Here is a 22,581-nt window from a genome sequence, read left to right on the forward strand (position 1 = left end):
TTAACCATCTTTTTATTTCACTGTCTAACCCATCTAACCAAATAATTAAGGAGCTAAAAAAGCTAATCTTTGGATTTCTTTGGAAAGGTAAACCGGATAAAGTAAAAAGGGAAATAGTATGTAAAAAAATAAAAGATGGAGGACTGAATATGATAAACGTAGAAGCTTCAATAATGGCATTCAAATTGACTTGGGTGAGACGGTTGATAAATAGGGAGGGTATTTGGCAAAATATCCTTTTGCATAGATATAAATTAGACTTGATGCTAAACTGTGGTTGTGAATATTTGCGCTTCTGTCAAACAGGCACACAGAATTTATTTTGGAAGGATGTTTTTTTAGCTTGGCAGGAATTGTTGAAAAAAAAAGAACAAATGACCGAGTTGAATAAAGTCCCCTTATGGTACAGTGACTCTTTGAGGATAAATAAAGAGACGCTGTTCCATAAAGAGATGTATGATAAAGGATTTAGACAAGTGAACGATCTTATCAATGAAAAAGGTAGACTTTATTCATATAAAGAATTTTCTGAACTCTCCAATATTAAAATCAATTTTTTACAATACAATGGTATTATCGCAACAATAAATGATCTATACAGAAAAAAATTCAATCCACATAAAATCAAAATGTACGGTCCGTGGCAACCAGAAGGTATACGAGTTATTGTAAGACAAACAAGGGGATCAAAAGATATGTACGACATATTAAATAGCTCGAATGCTAGGCCTATTTTTGAGGAAAAATGGTCAAATATTTTTACTCCTCGGGATCATAGTTTTTGGGAAAAGATATATAAGAAAACCAATGTGTCGGTAAAGGACACAAAAATGCTGTGGTTCCAGTTTCGAATTTTCTATAGAATCCTCACCACAAATAACTTTGTATATAAAACTGGCCTAAGTCAATCACCTATGTGTACATTTTGCCACGAGGAGGTAGAAACTATATATCATATACTTTGGGATTGTAATATTGTACAAAACTTCTTACGCCAAGTAGAAGCATGGTTAATTTCTTGTAATATATATTTAAATTTCAGTAATATACAGTTTATTTTAATTGACATTAATGAACGTAATGTATCCAATATAATCATGACTATACACATTAAGTTTTTCATATACAAAACAAAATGTCAGAAAGACGCACTGTTACTCACAAAACTTCAACTTTATTTAGAAAATATATACAAAATCTATAAGCAAAAATACATTGTATCTCAAGACTTAGATAAATTCAATGTTATATGGCAGAAATGGAGGGGTATATATGGATTTGTGTAGTTGCATGTATACAAATTATTGACTATAATTTTCTTATTCGTTAAATCCTTGTGGACTTTGGTATTGTAATGAATATTGTGTGCTTGTAAAAATTTATGTACTTGCTTTTTTTCTATTGCAATAAAAAAAAAAAAAAAAAAGTTACATGTAGATGTTCAGTGATTTTGTTAGAGGAAATTCAGCTTTTCAGGATAAAAAGGAATAATTGACATCCACGAAAGCCAGCAATGTGAGTTTTATGATTGCTCTGTTGTATAAGTTAGTTTAACATTCTTAATGCAGTTTAAAATTGTTTGTAACACTCTGTTTTATTTAAGAAGACATATTTATGTTCTTTTTTGGTTTGTTTTCGTTTTAGTCAGAACCATTGGACTACAAGTACTGATGCGTATCTGATGCTGGTTACTGAAATAAACATACAGAATATTTAACCAAGACTTTATTGTTCTCAATTAAGATCCGTGGGATCTTACAGTTCTGAATTGGCTTTCCAACCATGTCACTTCAAGAGGAAATAGAAAGACAGCGTCATTTAATTGAAGAATTAGAGAGAGACATTGATCAATCTATTCACTCTCTTTTAAGAGACATAAAGAGAGAACATTCACTTCTTACCAGTACACCGCACAATGTAGCTACTAGTACATCAATCAGTGAAGCTTCTATAAGCCCCATACCTCATCCAGGGACACCATACACATGTAGATCAGAGGGTATTTCCACAATGAATGCAGTGTCTGTGACATCTCCTGTCACAATGCCATCACTTGGTGCATTAAGTTCAAACATTCCAGCTTTCAGCCAGACGACATTCACATCTCACAATGTACCAGTTGTACCACAGTCTCAGTCTGCAATATCAACATCTAATATACCAGTGTCTGTTGCGGTACCACTCACACCTTTTCCTAAACCTGTTTGGACAATGCAGGCTGCCCCTCTCACTGCTTCGCATGCAACACAGTCCATGACATCACAGGGTGACCGTTTGCTGGGAAGTATTCCTGTATCATGTGAATTACCTGCGACTTCTCAGCTTACAGTGCCATCTCCAGCTGTATTTAGTACAAGCTTACCCGACTTTATTCACATAACACAACCAAATATTTATCATCCCCATGGTGCAGTAGCATTCTCCGCATCTCAGACTCCGATTCCAACGAGATTTGAAACAACAGCGTCTGTCGCAGTGCCACCCGCACCCATGCCTGCATACAGTATTCCATCTCAGACTATACAACACAGTGCAGTATATACACCAATATCTGAGTCTGTTTCACCAACAAGTGACTCACTGACCCCACTGATAGATGCAATGCAGTTGCCAAAGGTAGAATTGATGCCTTTTAATGGAAATCCTCTGCAGTACCACCCATTTATGAGATCATTTGAAAACATGGTAGGACATAAAAATGTTCCTCATGCTGCAAAATTGGCCAGGCTCTTGCAATATTGTCGCGGCGAAGCTTATAATCTTATACAGTGTTGCTGTGTTATGGAACCAGAACAGGGATATGCCACGGCTTTAAAGTTATTGAAAGAAAGGTACGGAGACAGTTACACTATTTTCCAGGCCTGGATACAGAAAATCATGAATAGGGGACCGGTGACGGATAATGTAGCTTTACGTCACTTTGCTGATGAGTTGAGATGCTGCTTTGAAACCTTGCGTGCAGTTGGGAGAAAGGAAGACATAAATAGTGGGGACTACCTACTTAAGATTGTACAAAAGCTGCCCCAATATATTAAACCCAGATGGTTGAAGTTGGTACACAGTATCCGGTCTGAAGGAAGAAATCCTGACATAGGGGACTTGGTTAACTTTATCTCTTTAGCAGCAGACGAAAGGAATGACCCTGTTTTTGGCCAACTTCTGTCTACTGGCAGAGAAGGAAGGAACAGACAGGTCACTGCCAATTACAGCACAAGTACCGACAGTCCACTGTGTGCCTGCTGTGGTTCACATCACAGTTTATTTAACTGTGAAGAATTCAAAGGTTTGAGAGTACAAGATAGACTAACTTTAGCAAAACAGAAGAATTTATGTTTCAATTGTTTGAGAACAGGACATGTGGCCTTAAGATGTCCAGTGAACCGAGTATGCTCAGTAGAAGGGTGTGAACAGAAGCATACGAAATTTCTACATCTACCCCAGAGAAATGCAAACCAGAATATAGATGAAACGAGTACTGAAGAAGTTGCTTGTAATGCCACAGGGGCCGGGGTGGGCAAGCAAAAGATTGCACTTCCCATCATTAGTGTGAAGGTCCGTGGGCAAGGTCAAACCCAATTTGTTGAAACATATGCTCTTTTAGATAGTGGCTCAACTCAAAGTTTCTGTTCAGAAGAGTTAACAAGGTCATTGAACTTGGAATCTACCAGGAAAATTCACAACATTGTTTTGAACACACTTGGTCACCAAAAGAGAGTATTCAGTAAATCTGTAAACTTGGAGGTGACAAATGCAGATGAAACTTTGATATATGACATGACAGATATATTGACTAGGCCCAAGCTAAATATAGGCACTGATAATATTGTTACTCAGGAAGAGTTGGACAACTGGCAACATTTGAAGGACATAAAGTTACCAGAAGTAGACATTGACCAAGTGCACATTCTTATCGGACAAGACATGCCAGAATTACTCAAACCAAGAGAGATCCGAGAAGGAAAGACAGGTATGCCATATGCAGTGAGAACAGCACTGGGATGGACAATCAACGGTCCAATTGGAGAAAGGTCAAGAGAAAATGTTGGAAGTTATTTTGTGAACACTTCCAATGAACTCCAGGACCAGATCAAGAACTTGTGGAAGCTAGATGGACATGATGAAGATTTTTCAGCTATGTCTGTCAATGACAAGAAGGTTATGACTATCTGGGAAAATTCATTACACTATGATGAAGAAAAAAAACATTACAGCATGGGCATTCCATTCCAAGAGCAGCCACTAAATCTCCCAGATAACTGGCCTGTGGCAAATTTCCGTTTACAGTGCCTCAAAAGAAGGTTACAGAAAGACAAGTGGCTCCAAGAAAAGTATGTTGAAAGTATGGTAGAACTACGAGACAAAGGTTATGCAGAAGAGGTGAAAGAGGTCAGTAGAGATGATGGTTATGTTTGGTATCTGCCCCACCATCCAGTATTACACGCCAGAAAACCAGATAAAGTACGTATTGTTTACGACTGTGCAGCCAAGCACAAAGGCATTTCCCTGAATGATGCAATATATCAAGGCCCAGACTTAACAAACAAACTGATTGGAGTTTTACTGCGTTTTAGGCATCACCCCGTTGCTTTCATGGCTGATATTGAAGGAATGTTTTTACAAGTTAAGGTGGACGAGAATCATCGTGACGTGCTTCGATTCTTGTGGTGGAAGGATGATGATATGAACAAACCAGTTCAAGTTTATAGAATGACAAGGCATCTGTTTGGAGGGGTATGGAGTCCAAGTTGTGCATCATTTGCCCTACGGCGTACTGCGCTGGACAATTCCTTGAATTTCACCTCTCAGGCTATAGAAACTGTACTGCGGAATTTTTATGTTGATGACTGTCTCAAATCAGTACCTGATACACAACATGCGATTCAATTAGTTAAAGAATTGCGAGAATTATTGGCACTTGGAGGGTTCAAGCTCACGAAGTGGATAAGCAATTCACGGGAACTCCAACACTCTATTCCAGAAGCGGAGTGGGCCAAAGGAATTCCAACCTTAGATCTTGAACAAGATGAATTACCTGTGGAGAGAGCATTAGGTGTTTTGTGGGATGTGGAATCTGACAAACTTGGGTTCAATACGCTAGTCAAACAGAAACCTATTACCCGCCGAGGACTGTTAAGTGTTGTAAGCTCTGTGTATGATCCCTTGGGATTTGTCAGCCCCTTTATTCAGAAAGCGAAAATGATGTTCCAGATGCTGTGCAAGTTGAAGATCGGCTGGGATGATCCATTACCAGAAGACATGGCTCATCAGTGGAACAAGTGGCAAAATGACTTACCTTTGATCAATGAGATGAAAGTTCAGCGATGTTTAGTACCACCAGCATTTGGTACCCCGATTGATATTCAACTTCATCACTTCGCAGATGCATCTGAAAATGGGTACGGTGTCGTTACTTACCTACGTTTGACAAACGGAGAAGGCCACGTACACTGTGCATTTGTCATGAGTAGAGCTAGATTGGCCCCTTGCTCAGCGACCACAATACCCAGATTGGAGTTGTCTGCAGCTGTTATGGCAGTAGATTTAGATGAATTGCTAAGGAAGGAATTGGACTTTTCCTTTTCTCCTTCTGTCTTCTGGTCTGATAGCATGATAGTACTGCAATATATTGCAAATGAGGACAAGCGATTTAAGACTTTCGTGGCAAACAGAATTGCTAAGATAAGAGAAGTGACCTCACCATCTCAGTGGAGGCATATAAGTAGCAAATTAAACCCAGCTGATGACGTATCACGTGGTGCAACGCCCCAAGAGTTGGTCAGTAAGGAACAGTGGATTTGTGGTCCCTGTTTTTTGCAGTTTCCTGAGGCGGAATGGCCTAGTTCTCCTTACTTAGCAGAAGTAGAAGCTCATGATACTGAAGTAAAACAAGACGTTAGTGTCTACCATGCTGAGATTATGAAAACGGACATACTTGACAAGCTGATGGCAAGATATTCCACTTGGAATGAGCTAAAGAAAGCAGTAGCGTGGATATTAAGAGCAAAGTCTGTACTTAGGAGTAAAGTCTTAAAAAGGGTACAGCAAACGTGTGACTTGCTCTCTGTTGAAGAACTTAATGTGGCTGAAGAAGAGATTGTTAAGTATGTTCAAAGAAACATGACAAGGGAACAGTTTCAGAGCAAAGGTTTCAAAAGACTATCGCCAGAAACCTTACCCAGCGGCATTTGGGTGGTTGGCGGTCGTTTGAGATATTCCAGCCTTGTGGAGACAGCCAAACACCAGTGGATTTTGCCACAAAAGCATCCAGTTGTTTCTTTGATGGTGACAGTGAGACATTATCATAATGAAGCAGGGCATACAGGAGTGGAACATGTCCTTTCAGACATCAGACAGCGTTATTGGATTATGAATGGCCGTGCTGCCGTTAAACGAGAGATCTATAGGTGTATGTTGTGCAGAAAGTTAAAGGCCCCGACACTTGAACAACGAATGGCTGATTTGCCGAAGAATCGCACAGAAGCATTTCTACCACCCTTTACTATAGTGGGCGTTGACTTTTTTGGACCATTCTTTGTAAAACGTGCACGTAGTGAAGAAAAGAGGTACGGTTGTCTGTTCACGTGCCTAACATGCAGAGCAATACACATTGAGATATCTCATTCACTAAGCACCGATTCGTTCCTGAATGCTATGCAGAGATTCATTTGCCGACGAGGAGAACCTGAGGAAGTTCGCTCTGATAATGGAACCAATTTCACAGGAGCACATCGTGAACTGAGGGAACATATTAGTAGGTGGAATCAAAACAAGATAACGGACTGTTTACGTCAAAGGGAAATTAAGTGGGTGTTTAATCCTCCCTGCGCGTCACATATGGGAGGGATATGGGAACGGCAAATTAGAACAGTGCGATCAGTTCTCAGCTCATTGTTGGCTCAACAACCGCTCAAGTTGGATGATGAGGCTCTTTGTACTCTTATGTGCATAGTGGAGAATATTGTGAATTCAAGGCCTATCACAAAGCTTTCTGATGATCCCAAAGACCTGTTGCCACTGACGCCTAATCATCTTTTACTGTTGCGTTCAGGACCAGTGTTACCACCTGGGGAATTCGTGAAACAAGATATGTACCATAGGCGGTGGAAACAGGTTCAGTATATTGCTGACTTATTTTGGCAGCGTTGGCTAAAATAATATCTGCCTTTGTTACAAGAGCGGCAAAAGTGGTTCAGTGTTAAGCGAAATCTCAAAGTTGGGGATTTGGTATTAGTGAAAGATGAAAGTACCCCGCGTCTGCAATGGCCAATGGGCTTGGTGACAAATACAAGTCCAAGTATGGACGGCCGTGTTCGCTCAGTCCAAGTTGGAACACAACATGGAATCTTCAAGGTACCAGTGACAAAACTTTGTCTTCTGGAAGGTGTAGACTGATGTGATGGATGTTAAAGTGGTAAAGTCATAGACCTTTTAATTACAACATAGACAAAATATTGTAATCTGGGTCTGTGGTTAAATTTATAATATAATTTATGCAATGTGGGTACATGTGCATAAGGGGCCGGTGTAAGAATCGGATAACCGATTTTTTGTTTATTTTGATTAATGTAGACTTAAGCGGCCCATTTGCGTGATCTTTTATGTGAGGAGATAGGATTGCGAGGAGAATTGATTGACACTTCAGCAGCGTGGCTGTTTTGCAGTTTTCATTCTGTAGGAATAGACATTTTTGCGACACTCCTTTGTGCTTTTATGACACTTCAGACACCACATAGTATAATATCGTCAAGTTACATGTAGATGTTCAGTGATTTTGTTAGAGGAAATTCAGCTTTTCAGGATAAAAAGGAATAATTGACATCCACGAAAGCCAGCAATGTGAGTTTTATGATTGCTCTGTTGTATAAGTTAGTTTAACATTCTTAATGCAGTTTAAAATTGTTTGTAACACTCTGTTTTATTTAAGAAGACATATTTATGTTCTTTTTTGGTTTGTTTTCGTTTTAGTCAGAACCATTGGACTACAAGTACTGATGCGTATCTGATGCTGGTTACTGAAATAAACATACAGAATATTTAACCAAGACTTTATTGTTCTCAATTAAGATCCGTGGGATCTTACAGTCATTAAGCTGAAAGGTTTATGGAGCAGACAGGTAAATTCTACTCAACAGTTTGAATGTATTCTTAGAAAAGTCGCTTTTAATACAATACCAATTGTTAAAGGGGAACACCGTGAATCTCATTTGTGCGCTCGATAAAATCTGTTATCATTTGCGTATTTATTGGATACAGCATCAGACTGATAGTACATTTATATTATATCAAACTGATAATTATATGACAAAACGTCCTACTCTATATTGTCTGTGACGACGGAATACAAATACTCTAGACCTAAAATGTATTCGCAGCTACGTGTATGCTCGGATCCGATTGTACATTAGACTTCATTTAGAAGAAAAAACAGATGAGATGGGACAATTCTTGATATAAACCAATGTATTTTACAGGTAATGTCATTTACAAAACTTTATACCGATGGTCCTTTTTCTACTGAAAATGGCTGACCATACGCAGGTACCAGAGGAAACTGTGCATTCGAACGACATATCTGCAGGAAACAGTGCAGCCGACGGTGAAGACTTCTCCCTTACCTTAAACTCCTCGCACGAAGAGGAACACACTGAAGTTAAAGACAGCACACCCTATGGCTGCTACTTCTGTCTCAAAGTGTTTGCCTCGTTTCTCTTCGCGACTGCACTGCTTTTCGCCTTAGTGGCCAACAAGGTGACAATATACGCCATATCTCACAGCTTGTCAAACCACTCCTCAGGTTCTGGACCCAATGAATTGACCATCGATACCATCGACCAGAAGATATCAGTGTTTATGTTAATGGTCATCTTGATTATTCCATACGGCCTGGCGTCTCTGCGCTGTCTTTGGAGTTCGGGGGTGCTTCAGACCTTGACGCGGAACCTTTTTTGTTTCTGCTGTTGCGCCAACTTTTCCTGTTCCAGAGCAAAGCGCGACTTGGAGACGCCGTGGCCTTCATGGGGGCGTATAGCTTTGGTCAGTATTATAAAATACAGTGCTTTTATTATGTTTTATAATAACTGTTATTTTTCCATCCCGGTAAATGATATGGGGATGACCATCTTTATCAAAGCGTGATTTTACCTCTCTTGTATGCTTTTCATGGTGGGATGTTTAAAATGGGGAGTTCATTCATTTCAACACATTGCTGTGGCACACGTATGTCGCTTACTCAAATTATTATCAACTCAGAATATTTTTAACCAGTGATTATAGCACAAGTGTATTGTAACTGAAAACAGAAATTATAGAACATATAATGTTAACCTTCCAGATATCATTGAAACGCTATATCGTGACATACCTTTATATAGTCCATACGTCAATGATAAAACCCAATCTAAACGATAACATACCACGCCACCAGAGCTAGGCCCTGTATATCAGACATCTTTCACATATTCATTATACAGTACTAGTATATAAAGCACTGGGCATGCCCCCCCCTTCCCGGCACAGCCCGGCCCTGTATAGTGGTCCCATGCATCTGTTACCGTACATGCATTGGGCAGGCGTTTGGCACTTCTTTCAACCTGCTTATCACTGTTAATACGAATCCTAATATTTGATATTAAATGTTGCATTAAATGAGATAAATCAATGCAGTGAAAGCCATATCATCATTATTATTGACTGGTTTGTGCTACCAAAAATAAGAGGTTTATTGAGTAATTGTCTTTTGTTATTTAATGTTTGGTTAATGTCTTATAATCAATATGGCCTGTATTTTGATTTATTATAGATAATAGTGACAAGTCTTTTGGAAGTCCTCGGCCTCTGGATCATCCTTCTGTACGTATTCCCTTTCTCAACCGGATTGGAAAGCGTTTTGTCGTCTGCCTTGGTTTTCCTCGGCTGCAACATATCCGATCTTCTCCTTTGGCTCAAAGGGAAATGTCTCCATGGCGATGAACAAACCCAACAGGAGCCCAACGCCCGAACAAAACTTTTCACCGCTTTGTTTAATACAGTCCCTTTATTTCTAAGTGCAATCGGCCTATTCCTTTTGCTGTTCTTTGATAAGGATATTAGACATGATGGCGAACGCGGGGAAAGTTCCCCTATTGCATGGTCCCTCCCACTAGGTGTCGCTCTGGTAGCTGTGTCTTGGGTACCAACTATACTACAGTGGCAAGTGACCATTACACCCAAGAAACAATTGCCTATCTCACGCATTCGTTTTCAGTTGCTCGCAGAAGATGAAACTGGAGTTTCCATTTTTCCAGACGGATGTCGCTGGAAAGCTGGCTTGATTTCAAACTTCTTGAAAGTGTTTTTTGTTCCACTTGTCCTGCTCATTCTAGGAGAAATTTATACTCAAAACGATGCCATAATTAACATTGCCCTGTTAATATCACCGAATGAATTTGCCATCTACGTTTTCCACCAAGAGTTTTTCTGGTATTTCATTATCAATATATTCTCTAGTTTTTTGGGGTATTTATTTGCATGGGCTACGATTGCGATTTCCTTTGGGTTTACCTGTCGGTTTTGCAAAAGTAAAAGAATTTTCATTTCCGCCCTCTTCTTCCCGCTTATCACCGCCTCGCCATTGGCGGCAATTTTGATCGGCCTGGAGCGCACGTGCTTGGTGATGCTTCCTCCTGAGCAATGTCATAGTCAGGATGAGTTAAGCTGGGGTTTCATTGCCACCGTCCTGATTCTGGTAGCTAGCTTTGTTTCATGTGGAGTTTGGATAGTCACTACAAGGCCCCGGACTATACTAACAAGCGAGTCTCAGGTGAGAAAAATTGACCGTCTGTTTTGGATTTTACCTGTTTATTCATAATATTATATTAAGAAATTATTTAACATATTCAAAATGCATAGTTTCACAACGTGTATAATACATCGCATTTATGCACAACCCGTTTGTTGAAGTATTAAAAAAGTGTTTCTTTTCCTAGATCTTTTGGCATGCTAACTACACTGGTGCTTTGTTGGAGCAATGGCTTTGGCTAAATCGTAAGACAGAGAAAAAAGATCTAACTCCAGTGCCAACTGACAAGGAAAAGAAAAATTGTGTTATCTATTTATGTACAACAATGTGTAATGAGGTAGGATACACAGTGTTGTTGTTCGGAATTTCTTTTTTAAACCATAAATAAACATCAAACTCGCATAGTCAGACAGTCAGCTTGAATAACATTTGCTTCTTGAGTTTGTAAAGACAATAATACGTTTCAGCACTGAATTTACGACACTGAAATAGATGGTGATCCCAAAGGAAAATGTGTATGTTCTGTAGTGGAAAATTCCTGTTTTAGTCAGAAGAGGAAATGACCCAACTACTTCTTTCTTTGAAAAATGTCATTGATGGTAGAGACAGAGGATCGCCATTGTTCCACTCTCACGTATGGCTAGATGGTGCTTTTGACACCAAGACGAAACCAGAAAGTAATACACTCAGTAGAAACGCACTTCAGTTACTGGGCATAGTAAAATCTGTGTTTGGTGAGTTATTTTTAAAGATGACATACAAAGAAGCTTACCGTCATCAATTAATGTCAAAATAATGTGATTTTCTATTGTAACATGTATTACTAGTACTTTGTTTTAGCAGATAACATCCGAGTGTGGTTTTTTTACTTAAAGTTATTTATTGAAGCAGGTCTTATATCTGTAAGAGTAATAGAAAATCATCTAAATATATTCAAGTACACTTGCAAGGATAGTTGCTGTTCGCTTGGAAATTTCTAATTTAATGAAAAAAACCAATTCGACCTATTCCACAAAAAAAACAAATCTGCAAAGAGAGTCTCTTGGTTGTCGTTAACTATTAGCTCAAAATCTCCACAAAGATGGATTGAACAATCTCTTTATCACTGCGAATATGTTTATGAAAAAACTTAAATGTTTCATATAACACTTATCTTAGATGTCAGTTTAGGGAATGAACCACCTGGTACAGTATCCTACCGTTTTGAGACGAGGAAAACAAGGTACGGTCGCCGCTTTACGTGGACATTTTATGATCTCAATGAGGAACTGGAAGATGTGGATCTAAATGTGCATCTCAAGGACAACAGAAAGGTAATTTTACCTCCATGTTGCTGTTTTATATATTATGCGGCCTGGTGAATATTTCGAACGGACGCCAAAAACTTTGCCTATGAAATAATTATCATTTTTTCTTCTTGATGCTATCACTAACGTCGCTTAGATGCAGCACTTTATTCAATTACAACATAAATGTGATCAAATCCACTGGTAGTACCCGTGCTTGCCAGAATTTGAACAGGGAGTCGTTTGCTCCCGTAGACAAACAGAAATGATCCATTTCGTCAAAAGTCTGCCACCAAATGCAATATCCAACAATATGTTTAAGAATTAAAATAAGCAGTAGTTTTGTGTATATTGGAATATGTGCATATAAGTGACGCTCATATGTTTTCTTAAATACAGACTTGACATTTAATATGGAATATTTCAGTTTTAAAGGTATACCTAGGTAAAAATGCGTTCTTCATTGAAAAAACTCAGATCTCATATAAGATATCTGACTGGAGAAGTGTGAAGACAGGTGTGTCTCTACCAATTAACTGATTACCAAGTCTGACGCATTGCTGCATTGTGTAATATGCAGTGATTTAATTGGGTAGTGCTCCTTTGGGGTGGCCAAAGCTTGACTTTGGCGAGGCATGGTTCTGTCAAAAATGTATCCATATGTCGGCAACTATTGCATAGAAGAATTTGAAATTTTGCATGCAAGCGGTCGGTTTTGCAGTGCGTAAAATGAGTTAAGCATTGTTTATCAAAATCGTTAAGCTGTGCCAGAATGGCGCGAAAAAGACAGACATTGCCAGACAGATTATTGCCCCAAACGGAACTGTCCGCACAGTTTCGTAGAGTAATGCCCAGGGTTATGTGCCCACACAGACAACACGTCCAATGTATCGATATCTTACCACCAAGATACAGGACTCAATGTCCTTCAGGAAATGCTGCTACAATTAAACCAAAACCACCTAGTCCGTTTCAAATGAGGGGCAAATTGTCACCAAAACGCGTTTTCAAGGCGCTAAGCGAAGACCAAAATGGTTTCAGCAGGTTAGGATATTAGGCCACCTCTGAGGAAGCCACTGTAAACAGCAAAACAGCGTAGTTTGTTTCTCTAATTAATTGGGGACCATGTCCGTTTCTGGGTAGAACACTGAAATTGCGTTGTTTTCTTTAATGAGGTCAGATTTCACCTGTACCGCTAAATTGGTCAAAAAAGAGTTTACAGACATCCTGAAGAGGCCTACGACAAGGTGTGTGCCGCTTCTGAAGTGACTAGGGCCATTGACATCGTCAATATTTGGAGTTGATACCACATTGGTGCCAAAACACCAATGGAAGTCATCGATGAAAACCTGAACCAGATCAAATAAAGGAATAATCTGGGAACCACTTGACTATCATTTGATAGGGGACACCTTAGGCACAGTTTTAGGTTGCACGATCAGATTGCTGGTTCACACAGAAAACTTTTTATAGCAGATAACTTACAGAACCAAAGGAATAAGCAGCTACCTTGGTCATCAAAATCGCCATATTTGAACCACTTTGACAATATGTGGTTCGGTCAATAGTCGCCAAATCAACGGCCTGCATGTCCTACAACAAAACTGAACCAAATTGGACAAGTTTTAACCGTTGACTGGAATTTTATTCCAGATTAAATTCTGAAAAAATATCGCAAGAAATGCCTTGCCTCTTGAAAGCTCTGGTAGCAGGAAGATAAGGTCAGGCATAGCAGCGACTGTTAATGTGACTAGACACTGACATGAGGGTCCTTTGTGGGTCGTGTAATTCTTTTAAAGACGATAATTTAGGAGATATGGAGATCCAAAATATCGCTTTCAATGGTTGTCGTATGACTTAAAATTGGCAATGCATTTTTGTTTGCTTCACTGGGGAAGTCAATTAAAAAACTGATGTTGCAATGACATGGAACATTTTATCAAAAGTTATTAAAACACGATTTTAATCCTTATTTTTATTTATCAGTCTGCAAAATGGGAAAAAAACTGATTAATAATGATTTAGAAAAAATATTCCATATTAAATGTCAAGTCTGTAGTTACTCGAGAGAGAAAGTGGTCAATAGTCAATACTTTTTATTTATTCGCTTTAGGTTAAGAAGAAGAAACGTTGGAGCCAGATTATGTACTTATCGTACATCATTGATTTTCTCTGTGTAAAATCTGCAAAAAGAACTGGTTTAGATGTGGATGAAAGTAAGCAAATATATGTAAGGCATAATGCAACCTGCAGGGTAGTCATTTCACAGAAATACAGTTAGATTCCTCTTCAACACATAAGATTATGATTTAGTGTATTTTAATAACTGTAATGTTCATATTCGATTTCGACGTCTTTTATTCTGCCCCAACCATTGTGCTTCGTTTTTGTATTTCAACTGCTGTTTGGCTAACTTTGTTCACATTTACAGTTCAATTAATCGCGTTTCAGTTTTGAAGGATACTTTTATCTTGACGACCGACGCTGATGTGAAGTTTGAATTTGCATCGGTAGAGGCTCTCCTTGATGTTTTCCTGCGAGACGAAACCAAGCAGCTTGGAGCCGTTTGTGCCCGAACCCACCCGCTGGGTTCTGTAGCCAACCCTTTAGTATCATACCAGATTTTTGACTACGCTATTGGCCACTGGTTGCAAAAGGTAGACAGCGCCTGTCAGACATGTTGTTGGTTTGAGCACAAGGCAGAAACGGTGATCATTTACAAGACAAAGAATACCTGCTTAAAAAGTAGTCAAATTTCGCAAGATGATAAATGAAGAAACTCCGTTAAATGCTTTCCTCTCTGCCGTTAAAGGGAACAAACCAGAAAAAGAAAGCCTTATTGGCAGAGAGGGAAAATATTTTTCACAAATATAGATATAAAAAGAATATATTACAAGTAGCAAAGTGAGACTTATAGAATTAAGAGGTTCTCATGTGCATTGGAGGCAATCATATTATTTTATTATATTCAGGTTGCCAACCACACTCTGGGAAGCGTGCTGTGTGCCCCCGGCTGCTTTAGCATGTACCGAACGGCCATTTTGAAAAACGTCCTACCAGAGTACGGGAGTGACACTAGCTGTGGCACGGAGTTCCTTTACAAAGACATGGGAGAGGACAGATGGCTCTGCACTCTGATGGTATGTGCATTTCTAAATTCAAAAAGGTTTCTTGGTTTGCAATATTTATTACTATTGCAACACTGTGAACCCCCTTCCATGCCATATGTGGTAAAACTTTTATAAAAAAAAAGCAGGTAGCTTCACCTGTCACCAAAAGTGATAAATTGAGTCTTCTGTTTCGTTGGCAGACGCGTTGTCTATTGCGCCAAGAGGCCGTGATACTTACAATTTTCAAAAAATGAAATAAAGTGAAATGTTCTTTTTCTGACGAATACGTACTAACATTGTCTTTGTAAAACACAGGTTAACAACGGGGCGTGGCTTGAGTACTGCGCGGCTGCAGAAGACAAAACATTTTGTCCAACTGGGTTTGAGGAATTCTTCAAGCAGCGACGACGTTGGATTGTATCTACTATGGCTAATATGTTCTTACTGATGAGAACATTCGGTACAGTCGTCCGCTGTAACAAACACATCACAACTTTGTTTATGGTTTACCAGTTTTTGCTGTTCATATCATCCCTCATTGGTCCCGCAACGGTCATTTTGGTAATAGCAGGTACGTTGAATGGAGTCATCCTCGTCATAGTGTTTGTGAAGATATCGGTTCAATGGTGTTATTTCTTTTTCTACACTATGAACAAAATATTTGCATTAAGGTGTTTTCCTTGTACATGTACATTTTATATGCAGGTATTTATCTCTTTTCTTCCACTTGTACAGCAAAAATTCTTTTCACCCCTTTAGCGCATCGCAATTGGTAAAAGTTCATACTTATAAGGCAAGCATTTCGTTTTTTAGGTGGTTACGAGTACGCTTATGACATTAACAGCGTGATAATTACCATCATTCTCGTCATCCTGGCCGCCATATTACTCGTTGTTTGCTACTTTGCTGCGCACAAAACTCAGATTTTGGTATCTTGGAATTTTTGCATATAATTTTGTTTGTGCATATATTATGGATATGATAATATTGTAATAATGGTGATTTTCAACCAGATTACTCACTTAAGATAATACTGAATTGTAAACAAATTACGCATAAATGGTAAAAAAACAAATATTTATTCAGTGTTAACAGTTTCTACCTTGTCATGTTGTAAACAAGGTTTGATGAATCTGGGCTTACTTTTGCACAATGCGCTGACTTCTCATAATATTGCATGTGTCTGATTTTCAGTTTGCTGTAGGTCTTAGTATAATTCTTGCCCTGGCCATGGTTGCTGGTTTTATAGGTACCGCCAGACAACTGGTGACTGACTATAACAATATAACGGCTTTCGTTTACCAGGTAGATAAAAACGGTAAGTTGACTTTTCCTTCTGAGGGCTTATATATTATATCCAGGTTTATTTAAAGGCTTTTACTATAAACAATTAATAGCGCCTATTGAATGTGAACATTTGCTGTTATTGCTATTGTTGTTGTTACTGTTATTGTTATTATTATTTGTATTTTTTAAATTTTTGTATGACTCTGTTTGTTTTATTATATCTTTTTCCGGTAAGATCCATGGAAAGTAAATGTTCCCATCAGCTCAATCTATATTACTGTCGTGGTGGGAATATTTGTGATTACAGCATTACTACATCCAACCGAATTCCTGTGTCTCCTGCACGGTAAGTTGCCACGTCGTACGAATACCAGATTTTAGAACGGAAACGCGCTGGAGAGATATACAACCATCATAAAGATACAAAAGAAAGAAGATTGATATCATAAATAGATAAACAAATGTTAAAAGTAGTGTTCAAGCATAGGAGTCAAGTTCAATCCCAATAAATAAAAAGACATAATGTAAGCAAGCATAACGTCAGACAAACATTTGACACAACTTGGAATGAAACGTTTTGGCGAAATACGCCAATGGAATCGAAATATCACAGGTTGATGGTTTCCATATATTTTTGTTCTTTTTCTTATTGTTAGGAATTACGTACCTATTTTTCCTGCCTGGGGGATATCTGATTTTGATGATTTACAGTATTTGCAACATCACAGACCAATCTTGGGGTGAGTCACGTATTCTGACATCCCATTTACATAATAATAATAATAAAAATAATAATAATTATAGAAAAATAATAATATTGATAATAAATATGTATTCTCCTATTGTATACATGTAGGTATCATTTAATACACATAGAACTGGAGTCGTTTTACCATCTTGAGTGTGAAAAAGATTAAATAGAATAGAATGAAACTTGAGATGAGTTAAAAGTAATTGGTGAAATTGCTATTTTTACTGTGAAAAAGAGATGTGGCCTTTGGATGGAAGCTTTTAAGAATCGTTTGCTCCTTCTTTCATTGAATTTAGTATTATTTTTAATTTGTTTCATTGTCAGAAACTATTTCGGTATGATATTGTGTTCATTTTGATTGTGTTAAAGGAACTCGCGAATCCGAAAAAGAACAAGGCAAAGATGGAGTTCTCGGAAATTTTTTTAGAGATCTAAAATCATTTTGGTAAGTACAATTGAGATCTCACAGATTGACATAATTGGTGTCTGGATTTCCATTTACAAATACAGATTTTTTGCAAATATGATACAAGGCGATTGGTAAAGTTGACTCTATCACACTGAAAGCTCGCCAATAGGCTAATATACACATGCAGAAGTTAGACCATGTATCTGTTGTTTACCTCAGAATTCTTAAAGAATGTCATTTAAATAAAAATGTTACCTTTTCTCAAGTATTCATAAGTGTTTTTTTTTTTTTTTTTTTTTTTCGCAGCTGTCCTGTGAAAGCAGACCGAAGTTCTGCCATGGAAATGGAAAACATGGACTCTGAAGGCGATGAGAATTCAGGTATTCTAATAGCTGTTTTCTTAACAAAAGTTCTTCATACCTTGGCTGATTGACTCATAAAATGACGTTATAATTTGGAAATAATGGACAGCATCGAGTCTGAAGTTGATCAGGACCTAGGTATACTATTCTCTGTTTCCTTAAAAATTCGACGAAAATAGTCTGAATGACTCATACTTAAATGACATTGTTATTTGTAAATTGCAGTCATTTTTCATAATTTCGAGAGCTGTTTACCAATTAAAAATTATTCAGTTTAAATTGAAAAGAACGAGCTCGCCAGGACTCGAACCTGGAATCTTCTGCTCCGTAGGCAGACGCGCCACGAGCCCTTCTGTAGCTAGAATGATAAACAACCGGCCGACACCGATACCTGAACCATTTTGAAATATGGTCTTAATGAAACTGTCTCAAATAGAATAGTTTTTGTCACATTTTGATGCTTCAATTGATAGTTAAAATTGATTTTCAATGTCCATTTCGCTGTAGTTGCAAATCTAACCAAAACTGTCAAATTACAGATATACCGTTCACTAGATCAAGAAGAAGGCGAAGATTCCAACCGCCAGCTGGTACGTTCTCGGCAGACGACTGGCTTCGCGCGCAATTTTATGAAAAAGAAATACACGTAAGTTGCTTTAACAAAACAGTGAATTATTGCAATGGCCTGTAAAAACGTATTTCGCAGCCGACAGGATTCGAACCTGTGCGGGGATACCCCAATGGATTTCAAGTCCATCGCCTTAACCACTCGGCCACGACTGCTGTATTATTACCTAAAGTTTCCTATGGAAAGGGCCAGAAGACGTGCGAACATCATATTAGAAATGCGTTTTTCCCCAAAAATGACGTGCACCAGTTTATTTTCATTCACAGCAAGACACTTTTACTTTAAGGTTATCTAAAACCTTAAATTTCACTGTGGTTAAGACCAAATGGCGTTAGATATCTGCAATTTCGTGTGTGAATTCTTAAGCCTTTATATATTCATTGCAGGCTTGCTCGCCTATGTTTGATGCGCTTGGCTACGGAGATACAAGTTTCATTGCAGGGATGTCACGAGAGGTAATTACCAATGGATCATTCATTATCCAGTGTTATGTGTCGGAATGATATTCTTGAGGCACGGACATATTCTGAGACATGTTGTATAAAATTTACCCTCTACCAGGGCGACAGATAGATTTTTTACAGATATTCACAGATATGTCTCTAGATAGATAGACGGTCATTTTGGTCTGAAGTCACTTGAGGCACGGACATATTCTGAGACATGTTGTATAAAACTAATATTACTCTAAAATAGGACAGAATATACTTAAATTAAACATACATCACCATAAGTAACTTTCGTGTATTTCGTAGAAAATATAAAAGGAATGAATCCAAAGGTAGAGAAGTGAACTCAGTATATGCAAAAGCTTATACCCTCAGGGGAACAGCATGTACCCTGGGAATGTTAAGGAACCAATGGTTTTATGTGCTATTTCAGGAAATTCGTCAAGTTGGTTTAACCAATCCTAAACATATCAACACCGTATACCGAGAAGCACAGTCTTTGCCGCCATTTTCTATTGACCCAAGATGGCCGATCACAGAGGTTTATTTGAAAGATTGTCATTTGTAATGATAATGTCCAATGTACATGTTGATTTCTTACACTGAAACTTACGACATTTTACTGACAAAAATAGGTTTGATTCATTTTAAAGTACAAAGTTCCTTGTCTTTTTAAATAATTCTTGATTTGGCAATTAAAGTGAAAATTCTTCATATTTTCATCGTAGCAGTTGCGTATAAAAAAAAACGAGCACCATGACACCTGAAATGTTATTTTTAATTGAATGGGATTTGTAGACGGAAAAGCGCATCAAATGGGTGAACAGAGTTGGCCTAATGGATTATAAAGATAGTCTGCTGGAAAAGTTTGACGACCTGCCTTCTACAACGAGCAAAAGTAAACTGAGAGTGAAGTATGGAATACATAAACCAGGTAAATAAGACGTGTAATGATACTTCTAACGCACGGACACATTATTTTAGTGCTACCTATCGTATTAAATCGGTAAACAAAATTTTGGATCCACCGGCTATGCATTATCTCCTCCAAAAGGGGTCAGCTCTTTACATGCAGTGTACATATTGTGCTTTTTTACTCATTGAAAATGAAATTTATTGCTTGAAATATTGTGTTTTCAATGTTTTAACTATCAATAAATGACAATGATTTTTTTTAATCTTAGGGCACTTGAAAAGATTGTACACGGCCATACAGCAACTGCGGACACCAACAGGCGGTATTTATTATAATTTTTTATTTATCAATTTATTTATTTTTTTTTGTTTGTTTGTTTATTTATTTATTTTTGCTTAGAGAAACTAATATTCCAACTCTTCATTTACTACCTTTTAGTCGCTACTCCAACGCTGAACTCTCTCTCTCTCACTCTCTCTCTCTCTCTCTCTCTCTCTCTGTGTGTGTGTGTGTGTGTGTCTGATACATGTTTCCATTAATTTTACGCGTGCGAGAAATTTCCCTTTTGCTGAAAGTAAAAAAAAAAAACTAAATCGTATTTGTTTTTAAGTATAAGGACGGATGAGGAGTAGGGATGCATATTGCGTTAGGAGAGACTAACTTCAGTAACCTTGCCATATCTTTCAGCTGAATGGGTCCAAATGGAAGTGAAAGAAGAGGTCAGAAAACTCGTCAGGGCTGAGGCCTCGTCTTCGCCTAACCTTGACATGGAGTCCGATGACAACATACTTGGGTCATCGTCGTCTGCTGTGGTTACTTCTGACCACACGGAGGACCGATTCTGGGAGCAGTTGGTTGAACTGCGTCTCAAACCACAGGCGGTTTTCCCAGAGAGGGAGGATCGGTTAGCGGGTATGTTCTGGCAATTATCCCGTGTATATTTTCTGTTGGGCAGGCACTTCTTATTCAATTGATAAGCACGTTTAATATTATTGATTTGAACAGATTCTATTATTGCAAAATGCAGTACTTTTTGCGTCCTTTTAAGGTACCTCCAAATAAAAATGAAAATGTAGACACACGCTGGGAAAGACCTCATTGAGTGTTCAAGGGTGTTTTTATTCAGGTGAAGTAATACTACTTTATTATAGTACCAATCTATAAGAATATTTTTCCAGGAGAACTGCATGACATTCGGAAAACTTCCCTTATATGGTTTGCAGTGGCCAACATGTTCTGGCTTGTCTTGTTTCTGACGCTGAGCAACCTTCCAGCAAACGATAAGAAGGGATCAGACTTGCATGTGTTCGGAAACAATCCCGTTGGTACGTGGTTTTCGTTTTCGACTCCTATTACATGTAACTACGTCAAAGGATGTTACAGTATTAAAATATGTCTTCTTGTAATAAAGGTAAATTTGTGTAAGAAATGCAAGAATAATAGTTTTGAGTTATTTTGCTAAAACCGGTACAATTGCTTTCATATTAATTGCACAAAGGTGCAAAGTATGTTTTATGTGTGACATACTGTGAGGAGACGTGTGGCAACGAATGTTTGGAGTTATGGTAACATTGATATTCCCCTTCACATAGTGTTTCTGTCCTTACAGGGCTGGCATTTCTGTTCCTGTTTTGTCTTTTACTCATCATCCAGTTCTTCAGCATGTTGGTGCATCGCGTATGGACATTCATACACTTGGTGGCACGCGCAAAGTTGCCCGGATCCAAGACAAGTCGCCCAGATGCTTCGGTCTGGAACACGCGCATAGCGCGACAGCAGGTGGTCGATCCTGAGGAGGAGGAGCAATTCTATCAGTCATGGAATGCCACGCTGAAAAGGGTGACCGAATTTTCGCAGTCCATGTCCGACCAGAGAAGTCTCTTGGGCTATTCTATCCGAAAATAGATTTAGTCTTTCTCGAGGAATGCCCTTCGGCATGTGCAATGACCTCAACATAATGGAAATGTGTAATAATACGCGTATGATAATACAATCTGACATGCTCAGTTATAAGGTAATTTTGGGAGATGTTTACTGGATCAAGTGCAGAGTATTATGCTACCCACAAAAACAGGATCCGTTCACAATTTAAATATTTATTATTGATGACGATGGTTTATGGTTATGTGTTAAACAGCCTGTCATTTAATGACCCGTGCAGTGCCAGTGAGGAGGCAGAAGCAGTATAATGTTCCAACGTATTATTCCATGTAAATCAACCTTTACATTTTATTTTACTTTAGTGCTATATATCAACTGCACCGGTGGCTGATAAAATTGTAATATTTCGTGCCATCTATGAATATTTACTTTTAAACTGGCTTATAAAAAAAAAATTAAACGGGCCATTACATTCAGTGTGGTTTATTAAATGTAATATCTCAAAGAGTGTAACAACGATTAATGTATAACATAACAAGCAGCAAAGTTCTGTCAACAAAAAGGAATCATTACATATATATGCTATTGCCGACAGAAATTTATGGCTTCATCAAGGATTCCTTTGGCTGAACAAATCTCTGTATGAATATTGACCAACATTTGAATACTGGCTTATAGAGCTATTGTTAATATTCATCGTTATCATTATTATCAATTATTATCAA

General features: G+C 38.2%; 2 protein-coding genes and 1 non-coding gene across 3 annotated transcripts; 2 read left to right on the top strand and 1 right to left on the bottom strand.

Moving 5' to 3' along the window:
- Window positions 1-2,010: 2,010 nt before the first annotated feature.
- LOC147761224 (uncharacterized) lies at window positions 2,011-7,155 on the top strand. Its single transcript, XM_087015226.1, has one exon. It carries the CDS (start codon window positions 2,011-2,013, stop codon window positions 7,153-7,155), a length of 5,145 nt encoding a protein of 1,714 aa, XP_086871352.1.
- A 2,538-nt stretch (window positions 7,156-9,693) lies between these two features.
- LOC106163421 (uncharacterized) lies at window positions 9,694-22,361 on the top strand. The gene is made up of 22 exons (XM_087016209.1): window positions 9,694-10,798; window positions 10,965-11,114; window positions 11,325-11,511; window positions 11,936-12,090; window positions 14,177-14,279; window positions 14,515-14,720; window positions 15,036-15,203; window positions 15,489-15,744; window positions 15,987-16,102; window positions 16,368-16,491; window positions 16,696-16,806; window positions 17,117-17,200; window positions 17,581-17,656; window positions 17,927-18,000; window positions 18,522-18,628; window positions 18,997-19,065; window positions 19,493-19,600; window positions 19,858-19,993; window positions 20,244-20,297; window positions 20,663-20,887; window positions 21,154-21,300; window positions 21,585-22,361. Exons 1-22 carry the CDS (start codon window positions 10,652-10,654, stop codon window positions 21,878-21,880), a joined length of 3,099 nt encoding a protein of 1,032 aa, XP_086872335.1. The 5' UTR covers window positions 9,694-10,651; the 3' UTR covers window positions 21,881-22,361.
- On the bottom strand, window positions 18,684-18,765 carry Trnas-uga (transfer RNA serine (anticodon UGA)). The gene has a single exon. It is a non-coding gene; the product is annotated as a tRNA-Ser (tRNA).
- Window positions 22,362-22,581: the final 220 nt, after the last annotated feature.

Source organism: Lingula anatina, chromosome 6 (assembly GCF_051362555.1).
Source record: "Lingula anatina isolate TDL-2025a chromosome 6, LinAna3.0, whole genome shotgun sequence".
In the NCBI taxonomy this organism is placed as follows: Eukaryota; Metazoa; Brachiopoda; class Lingulata; order Lingulida; family Lingulidae; genus Lingula; species Lingula anatina.

Excerpts from the sequence above, each read along its gene's own strand:
- LOC147761224 (XM_087015226.1), top strand. The coding sequence starts at position 2,011 with ATGAATGCAGTGTCTGTGACATCTCCTGTCACAATGCCATCACTTGGT.
- LOC106163421 (XM_087016209.1), top strand. The coding sequence starts at position 10,652 with ATGCTTCCTCCTGAGCAATGTCATAGTCAGGATGAGTTAAGCTGGGGT. Across the intron at positions 11,512-11,935 it reads CATAGTAAAATCTGTGTTTG|ATGTCAGTTTAGGGAATGAA; the intron begins GTGAGTTATTTT and ends CACTTATCTTAG. Across the intron at positions 16,492-16,695 it reads TTACCAGGTAGATAAAAACG|ATCCATGGAAAGTAAATGTT; the intron begins GTAAGTTGACTT and ends TTTTCCGGTAAG.